Consider the following 9,400-nt stretch of genomic DNA (forward strand, 5'->3'; position numbering starts at 1 on the left):
TAATATAAAAACATCTTCCTTGAAGGAAGTTTTTGTTTGAATGTACCACTGCACTCCAATATTAATGAAGACAATTACAGGCTGCCTGGGTAACACTTTCTGCAGAATACTGTTGCCATTTAAAAAAGAAAAACAAAACAAAACACACACACACTCACCCACACACACAAAAGAAAAACAGACCAGTTGCCAAAAGGGACAGTCTTACGTGACCTGAGTGTTTCTGGGAGTTGACCAGAAGTGGTGCCCCTGGCTGTGCATGTCTGTGTAGCCAAGCAAGGTGAGTCCCAGCTGATATTAGTGCTGCTGCTTTAGGATTAGGTGGGTCTGTAGAGGGAATCCAGGTGTCATCATGGGCAAGTGGTTTCCATGTTAAGACAAGGCCACCAAGGGCCTGCCCATTCTGGGAATGTGGCCAGGGCGGAGCTCCGTTTGATGACCTCCCCGGACTGCTGACCCACTGAGCAGCCCCTGCAGCACTGGAGGGCCCCTTGCTGCTGCCATGTGCCTGCAGTGCCCTCTACTGAGAAAGCTGAAGAGGAGATGTGCTTAAATGGCTTCTGTCCATTGTGGCAGGGCATTTATGAAGAGTGAATCTGGAGTTGAGAGGCAGTCAAGTGATTCCTTCCCAAAGGGGAAGCTTTGATGCTTTCTGGGCATTTGTAGTATATTTTAAAACAGCAGAACCACATTGCCTTTGTGCTTTTCTGTCTCTTCAATGATTTATCTAAAGATCTATCTTTTTAAATAGTTGCAGGCTCTCTCTTACGCAGTCAGATTTTTCTGTATACCTAGTGGTTTCCACATTGCCCGTAGGGAGGAAATATATTTCTTCTGAGGTGAACAAAAGGTCCATATTTATTCTGAGGTGAACAAAAGGTCCTCTTTATTGGTGAAATAATTAAGGAAAATAGGTATCCTTAAAATAAACTTTTCCTATTTATAATATTAATGGTAGAGATTTTTTGAAACTCAAAAATATGAAAAAAGGGAGGTTAAAGTTAGTCATTAAGATGTAAGGATAATTCCCATTAATATTGTAGTGACCTCATTCTAATTGTGTGTGTGTGTGTGTGTGTGTGTGTACGTGTACATATACACACATCTCCTTTCCCAAAGATTTGGGGTAAAATAGTTTTTTTCCTCCAGATTTCCCCCCCAACACATATTATATCATGGGCATTTTCCCGTGCCACTAATTTTCATAACTGTTTTTAATGGCTGCATGGTGATGAGCCATAATTTATTTAACTGTTTCTCAGTTGTTGGATATTGAGACTGTTTCCTGTTTCCCGTTATAAATAGCACTGTAGTAAGCATGTAGAAATATTTGTATATATCTCTAATTACCTAGAAAAAATATCAAAATGTGATAATGTGACTTACTTATAATGTAGAAATACTTTGGAGCAAATTATTTTTTTAGTTGAGATATTTTACATATTTATTTCCTTACTTTTGTCTGCTAAGCAGGCTTTAAACTCCAGTTTATAGATCTTATGTAACCTGTCCTGACCCTCTCTCTTCCAGCATTCGGGTTTCTACCTGGAACAGACTGAACTACCTAAAGAATGGTGTGCTGAAGTCTGCCTTAAAATCTGCCATGGCCCACGACCCCATCTCCCCAGTGCTCTCCGACCCTCACCTGGACGCTGTGGACCAGCGGCTCCTGAGTGTCCTAGCCACCGTGAAGCAGTGCACTGACCAGTTTGGGATGGACACTGTGCTGGTGGAGGACAGGATGCCTCTCTCCCACTTGTAATTCTCAACACAGAATAAGTGAAACTTGTTTTTACAGGGATAGAGAAACAGCACAATCAATTCCAAGAAGTACGAGATGGTTTAGAGATGGCCTGCAGCAAGTTCTGGTGATAAGGAACAGGGTGGCCTTGGATTTCTTGGGTGTTTTCTGTAGTGGAAACTGAAGCAAAGATTACAAACTTCACCATGGAGACATTCCTGCCAAACCACCTTCTACTTCTTGGCATTTGCCCGTATTCCCAGTGGGCAGCATGGTTGGTCATCCTGAGTGTCATGCCAGAGAACACATAGAGGCCTAACAGTACTGGGATTGGTTCTGAAGCGGGTATTTGGAGTTCATCCTCGTAGTCCTTTCTCCATGTGTGTGGGTCTTCTGAAAACACAAAATCTAGAGTCCTTTTTGACCAGGACTAGTCACATTGGGGATTTCACTGCCCCCTGAGGAGTAGTAACAAGTAGAACCTGGCTCTCTGTTGAGCCAGAATAGCGTGCTCTTTGAAGAGGGTACGTTTTCAGATAGGATTAGAGGGAAGGGCAAAAGCAGGAAATATTTCTGCACTTTTAAGCGATTAGGTGGCAGCGCTTTTGATGATGCTCAAAGGAGGGAGGGAGAGACACACTTGGTGGAACCAGAATCGAGAGATGATTGCGTTCATGAGAAACAGGCTCCGCTGTATCTAAGTTCTTAAGGTGTGAGAATGTTAAGGTGACTCGCACCTGAGTACAACCTGCATTCTCACAGTTGTGTCCAAATTAACCAAACAGATTGTCTCTGCAGATTATATTCTTTCAACGCAAGCACTATTCTCTTATGCAGACGTTTTTTCCTTTTGCCCAAAGCAGGCAAATCCTTTCAAAATTAACAAAACCAACTGAAATAATACCTTTAATAAGAGTTAGGTTGCCTTTGTCATTTGTGCCGTCCTGATTTCTCCTCTGAAATGAATTTCCACCTCTGCCTTTAAGGCATTTGGTCATTGAAGCTACTGTTCCCAAGAGAATGGCAATCCTGTTTGTGCCTTCTTATGAGAAGAGCCAGCTCACCCTGCAGATGATACTGCACATCCTGCCTGGTGTCTGGACTTGTCTTGTGATTTGGGCCATCCAGAAAACTGGAAACAAAGATTTTTAACCCTCTGAGCCTTAAAATTAAGGAAGTTTAAAAAAAAAAAAAAGACCTAAACAATAAAACATGAGAACCCTCAAAAAAAAAAAAAATTAAGGAGGTTACTCAGAAGAGCCTTAAGATTTTGATCTATGTCAAACCCTAATTTCATCATTTAATTTTGTTTGGAGTTGTGAACCTGTGATATAGTATTGTTCTTCTATTAGCACTCTCCAATTTCAGGTTGCTAAAACACAGGCATAGTTCACTGTTCTAGCAAAGCAATTTGACATGTAAGTGGTTACAGTAAAATACAGGGCCAGTCACTGTGTACACAAAACTATGTGCTTCTCTCCTGCATCTTGTCTGGGTGCTCTTCCAGTTTTGTGCCTATGTCAAGCAGGAACTAGTATTTAAACAGTGCAGTTGAACAAATTTAATGCCAGCCACTGGAAACCAGTTTTAGGCAACCACCCTTCCAAATTACTACAGTTTAGAATTTATGCCCCAATTTTCTCCTGTTGAAATATAACTGAGTAAGCTGTAACTACTTTAAAATAGCACGAAATTAGGATACTTTTGTACTTTGTATGTACATTTTGAGATGCAGACAAGAATGGGCTGAGTTATAAGAAAAGCTACTGAATTCAGGAAGGCAGATACTAGCACAAACACTGAAAAACAGTGTTACCAAAAGGAGACATAGATGGCAGTTTGAAGGCCATGTACTATGCACATGCAGGGAAATGCACAGTTGAGCTTGAGGACGCCTTAGGTGATACCCTGCCTCATCAAGGCATCAGCTTGAGGGAGATGGGCAGGATGTCAGCACTGCTTTCCTTGGTAAATGTTAGTTAAACTAAATAATGGATCAGTGTTCATTCAAACACAATACCTTTAATATGCCACAGTGTGATGAGTAAGAACTGTTCGCAGCCTGGGAACTTTCTTCACAATGTTGACGGCAGAAGATTCTGCTAAGGAGAAAAGCAGGAGGGAAAGCTGCTTTGAAAATGTCTCATCCTTTTCACAAAACATTGTAGAAAATGTTTAATTTCGTTCTCCTTACCTACTATTTTAAAATTCATGATCTACAGGGATTAAAGTTAGATTTATGCTAAAAAAGTAGTGTGACATGGCCCTTAGAAGATCAGGATTGGATTAAGCTGGAGAGTGTTTAGGTGAATCTTGGACAAAACCAGCAATAAACTTACAGCCCTAAAATTCACAAACACTAAATTCTGTTTAAAGAGGTAGATATCTTTCTTTAAAGTTTGGTAACACTGTCTATCCTCTTTATGGTTTATTTATTAGAGTCTAGCACTATTATAATCAAATAAGACATTGGAATGATTTTTGGTCAGCCCTAACTTGGGTGTGCCTAGCTAACATCTAAGGGTAGATGTGGATACATTTTAATATTATAAAACTAGGAAAATTAGAACTGATGTCATTTCCTGCCCATCTACTTTTTAAAATATGTTTATTCCAGAGTTTGGGGGAAATACGGGCATAGATGTTTCATTCTAAAATTGTTCTTTAGTATGAGGCTATATTGTGGGTTTGATCATAAATAATTCTATAAAACATTCATAGGATCTGCTTTGCTGAGTATATTATTAACATATTAATAAGGCATTTCTCCATGTTTGCACTCAGGATTACTGTGTCAAATGAAATATAAGAAAGAAACAAGATTTCAGGTACATCCCATTGCATATTTTGGGAAAAATGACTCCTACACAGGGGAGTTTTTCAGTGTCACCTTAAGGCAACATGTTTTTTCAAAGAAATCTGTCTTTTCTCTTTTTAAAAAAGCTTTTGGCCTTCCCTCCCCATCCACCATCATCCTTCAGCTTCTCTTGTCAGTGGACTCTTGCTTGATCAGTAAGTGAGCACACCTCAACGATGGTGAAACAGCCCCAGTCAGGGAGCAGTCTTGCAGGAGCTACCGTGTGCACTTGAGCTTCAGGAAACATGAGTAAAGGTGTATGTATATGTATGTATGTATATATATAGTCGTGTGTGTATTCTATCAAGAAAAAAATATTTATTTTGACACAGGGAAACACCGACTTATGTTGCTGAAGAACTTGAAACTAGTGAAAGGCTCTCTTCTTTCTCTGAGTGGACCGTCAGTGACCTAAGGGCCATTCATTCAGCAAACGCCCACTGAGCAGCCCCTGAGCCAGCCCTGGCAAGGCACACGAGGGAGTCAGACAGGCCTGATTGTGTGAAACCTGTTGTACAGGGGAAGGCCAGTTTTCTCCCTTCAATTCCTCAAGTTGGGTGAAATGGCAGGGGCTGGGTGCTGACCTGCCACAGGTTTTTAAGGAACTAAGGTGTGACTCACAAATACCAAACCTTTGGGAGGGAACTGGGAATAACTTAATGGGAAGCTAATTCATTTACTTAAAAGGGAGGTGTTAGGAACCACTGCCCTCTGTTTCTGATAAGCTAAGGATCTCCTCTCAGCTGCTGCACCAGTGAGGTTGTGCTTGGTAAGACCGGATGAGACAGAAATGCACCTACGTTTCTAATGTGTTCTTTGGGTTTCAATTCTGAGAAAAAAAGTAAATGAATAAAGATTTTTAATAAGTATTGATGTGTCATCTTTTATTCACCCCCCGCCTTTCAGGTTATTTCCAGTGTTTTCTGTTCCAGTTTCCTATCTGTTTTGTTAGGGGGGCAGAAGATTACAGTTTCTGCACTCTCTTAAACTCCCACTGGCATTCTCCGCATCATGTGGGTCAGAGCTTTACACTTCCTCACTTGTCTTCCAAAGGCCTGTGCTAGCTTGTGACTGTGACAGAAATTTCTACAGATCATTCTTGGGTGCTTTTTTTACATTTAGTAGTTGACTACATTCTTGCAGTTTCTTTAGAGGTAAACAATCCCAAAGAACATTTGGCACAGTACCCTATGGGCATGGAAGGGAAGACTGATCGCCCTGATTATAATTTTTAGGACACCCAACTTTGGAAATAGAAATCTAGCATCATAAACCTCAACCAGACAACCAAACAGAATTAAGATTTTTTATTTGGTTTGCAGCAGTGTTGTTTATGCCACTTTTTGTCATCCACACTTGTATACCAACAGAAGGCTGAAGCCTCGTCCGTGTTCCTCCCTGACTCACCAAGTAAGTCCTTTTCCAGGCAAGATTGCAGGCTTCATTTGCTTCTCAAACATACCAGAAAGACTTGTAGTAAGCCTTGAATGGTTCTGTTATGGGTGAGTTTGACCCCATGTATTTGCCTATAAAAACTGATTTTCAGCAGCCCTCATTCTGTAAGATAGAAACAAGAATAATCAGCACCACTGGTTTAGTATGGGTGGGTTTTATAAGTTGCCATGTAAATCCCTGGGAATAATAGTACTAAGTTACAGCTTGTAATGTATTTGGTCTTTCTTCAGTAGACATTTGGATACTGCTGAGCGCTGTGGATGCCATGGACACGATAATGACTGTCCCTTCCTTCAAAGAGCCTATGATACTGGCAGAAAAGAACTGCTTGTGAAGTGCAAGTGCCTCAGAAATTATGTGAATTGATTACAGTGGAAATACAGGTCAGGAAAGAATCGTGGGTCAGGAGTGTGAGAGAGAGAGGTAGGACCGGCACTGAAGGGAAGGCCGATCTCGGCTTGACGGGTGTGTCAGACCCCTGACTCCAGACACGCCAAGCTGCAGGTTCAAAAGGTGCAGGGGCCTCCAGGCCTGTACTCTGTTTTCAGTAGCTGGGTCACCGAAAATGCCCCTTCAGGGGCAACCTATCGTTTCCATCAGGTGTCCCCTGTCTCTGAAGGGACAGTCTCAAGGCTACTCTGCTGCCTCAGTTGCTATATGGCACAGATAAAGGAGTCACTGGTGTGCAGGCGGGCGAGCTGTGAAACATTGATTTCATGTTTTCAGTTCACTTTTGACGTGCCAAGTTGATTTGGAGACAAAGACTTGATTTTTACCCCAAAATTGTTTTCAAGGTAAATGATATCCTGCCTCCTTCAGCAGGGCTGGAAAGATGTGTGGCTGTTTTCTCTTAGGAAGACTTTGGTAAAGTGCAGGTTTTAATCAGGGAGCTTTGAAGCCTGAGATTATTCCTGACAAGCTCCGGTGACGCCAGTGCTTCTGGTCCTTGGAGCGCATTGGAGTATCACTGAGAAGGGTTTGGTGGCTACATCATCCCAGCAGCCTGTAGTTTTCACAGCCACCTCTGGATGGCCCCTGCCATGTGCTCTGGCTCCTAGAATCTCAGCCAGCACCTCCAAGCCCTGAGAATGAATGTTAGCAATTTATTTTAGAGGCTTGTCTAAAAATCCATGTTTGGATTCATTGTTTTTATGAGGGACTGACTCTGGTGAAAAAAACATGTACCTCTACTCTTTGAGGAAAAAGATGTCTTCCTGAAATCAAAATGTTTGTCCAAGAACTTTCCAGCTACCTACTTTATTTGTTGTGAAATGCTAAATTCAAAACATCTCAGAAATTAGCAGTTAGTTCTACTTGAAAGTTACAAGTAGAGAGACATTTATTTCCATCTTAAAACTTGGATTTTTTTTTTAAGAAACTAGTGTTAATACTAGTAATTTTATCACCATAAATTTATCTTTAAACATAACCAGTATGAATAAAGCCATCGGAGCCTCCTGGGTTGACTCTCCAGAGCTGCCTCCAGGGTGGGACATATATAATAGCAAATTAACATGTAGCTGAGTTCGCTCACAGCATCCCTGTGAAGTGACTATTTTATTACCCCCATTTTATAGACAGTAAAAATAAAGCATAGGGTGTTAAGGAACACCCAAAGTCACACGTAGGACATGGAAGGGGCCATTCAGTTAATCACTATACTGGATTTCCATTCATGCTCAAACAGCAGTTACTGAATGAGTTAATGTGTTCAATTTCCAAGTAAGCATAATGGTATGTTCTTGTTTGCTGCTCCTGAAGGCGTCATGAGCTTGACTGCATATAATGCAGCACTGGTGTACTGGCTCCTGCCCAGTGGAGGGTTTGGGTTCAACTTTGGCATCACTGAGTGGCTAAGACATACACATGCACATTACTCTTCAATTTAAATATCGTGGTATCGTAACAAAGGTGCTTCCCTAATTCCTGTAGCTGAATGAAAGGCAGGAGCAACTCTAGCAAGCTGTGAGGGAAGAGCAGACCTGGCATCCAGTGATCTCAGAGACTGGGTTGAACATGTTATGGGTTGAGTTTGTTCTCCTCGGTCCTTGTCCCTGCTGCAACAAAGAACTGAAGGGCAGAGACACAGTAGCGAAGCAGAATGAAAGTTTTATTTGAATACACTCCAAGGGAGGACTGGGCTGGAGTCACCGTAAACAAAGGCACTGAACTTTTTTGGGGAAGAGTGTTTATCACCACCCCACTGGAAGGCACTTCTTTTGATTGACAGGGTAGAGTCATTTGATTTACATCTGTAAGTATACACCCATTCCTCTTGGTGCACATCTTTCCCCAAAATGCACACAGAAAAGCCCAGAGCAAAATCACAATTTTAATTTAATGAGATGAGGAGGTGTGGTTTGGACAGTTCTTAGCATTGTTCCATTGCACCTGCCTTGGTACCTGTTGGGACCGGTTTGTCCTGGTCCAGATAGGCAAGAAGTTACCTCCCTGCAAAGCGTTCGTTGTCTGCTCGTGAGAGCCCTACCTTGGCGGTTTGAGCGGTTTTTCCTTGTACTTAATCTTCCCCAGCTGCTCATGTCTGTGTACTTAATTTTTTTTTCTCGCATCATTATATACAATTACATGAGCAACATTATGGTTACTAGACTCCCCCCATTATCAAGTCCCCACCACACACCCCATTACAGTCACTGTCCATCAGTGTCTACTTAATATTCTTAACAGATGAACCAATTTGCCTGGGACACATAAGGCATGGCAACTAGGATTCACCTTCCTGTCTGGAGAACCCAACCGTAAAGCCTCTGAGCCTATGGCGTTAGTTAAATTCCTTGATCTCTAGCAAGTAGTTTTCTTCCTAGGACAAGATGGCTCTCAGACCAGGGACTTCAGTAACTCGGGGGTTTGAAAATGCATTAAGCTCTGCTAAAACTTCAGCAAATTCAGTTGACTTCTCATATAAGGGGATCCCCGAGGAAAGAGGGCCTCAAGTCTGTTGCCAAGAATGTCTTAGAAACTGCTTGTTGTTCCAAGCACTTGAAAGCCATGAACTTAGACAAGAAAGTGCACACAGTTCGTAGCCTTACTTCTTTCTAATGAGACATGATTCCCCCATGACTCTGGGAGTTCCCAAAACCCAAACGTCTCGACTGTCGCTTCCTCTTTTGTGGACTCCCAGCTGTGGAAAGCTGGAGGCTCTTTGCTGCTGTTTCATTTCCCCTCGCGAACGAGCCAGGCCGTCATTTGGCGGCCTCAGCCCCCAGCTGACTGCGCTGACCGGTGCCCTGGGCTTGGCTGACAGGTTGACCGGCAGCTGCTCTGCAGACACGGGACCCCGCACAAATGGGTGCCCTTTTTTGGTGGGCCTCACAGAGGCGACAGCG

At 42.4% G+C, this 9,400-nt stretch overlaps 1 protein-coding gene across 2 annotated transcripts in view; it reads left to right on the forward strand.

Moving 5' to 3' along the window:
• Window positions 1-4,563, forward strand: part of FAM20B (FAM20B glycosaminoglycan xylosylkinase) — a 55,442-nt gene extending 50,879 nt beyond the window's left edge. For both annotated transcript variants that reach the window (XM_036916780.2, XM_036916781.2), the window contains one exon: window positions 1,531-4,563. In XM_036916780.2, coding sequence (XP_036772675.1) covers window positions 1,531-1,762 — 232 coding nt within the window. In that variant the 3' untranslated portion in view covers window positions 1,763-4,563. The remainder of the gene's footprint in view (window positions 1-1,530) is intronic.
• Window positions 4,564-9,400: the final 4,837 nt, after the last annotated feature.

Source organism: Manis pentadactyla, chromosome 9 (genome assembly GCF_030020395.1).
Source record: "Manis pentadactyla isolate mManPen7 chromosome 9, mManPen7.hap1, whole genome shotgun sequence".
NCBI classification, from domain to species: Eukaryota; Metazoa; Chordata; class Mammalia; order Pholidota; family Manidae; genus Manis; species Manis pentadactyla.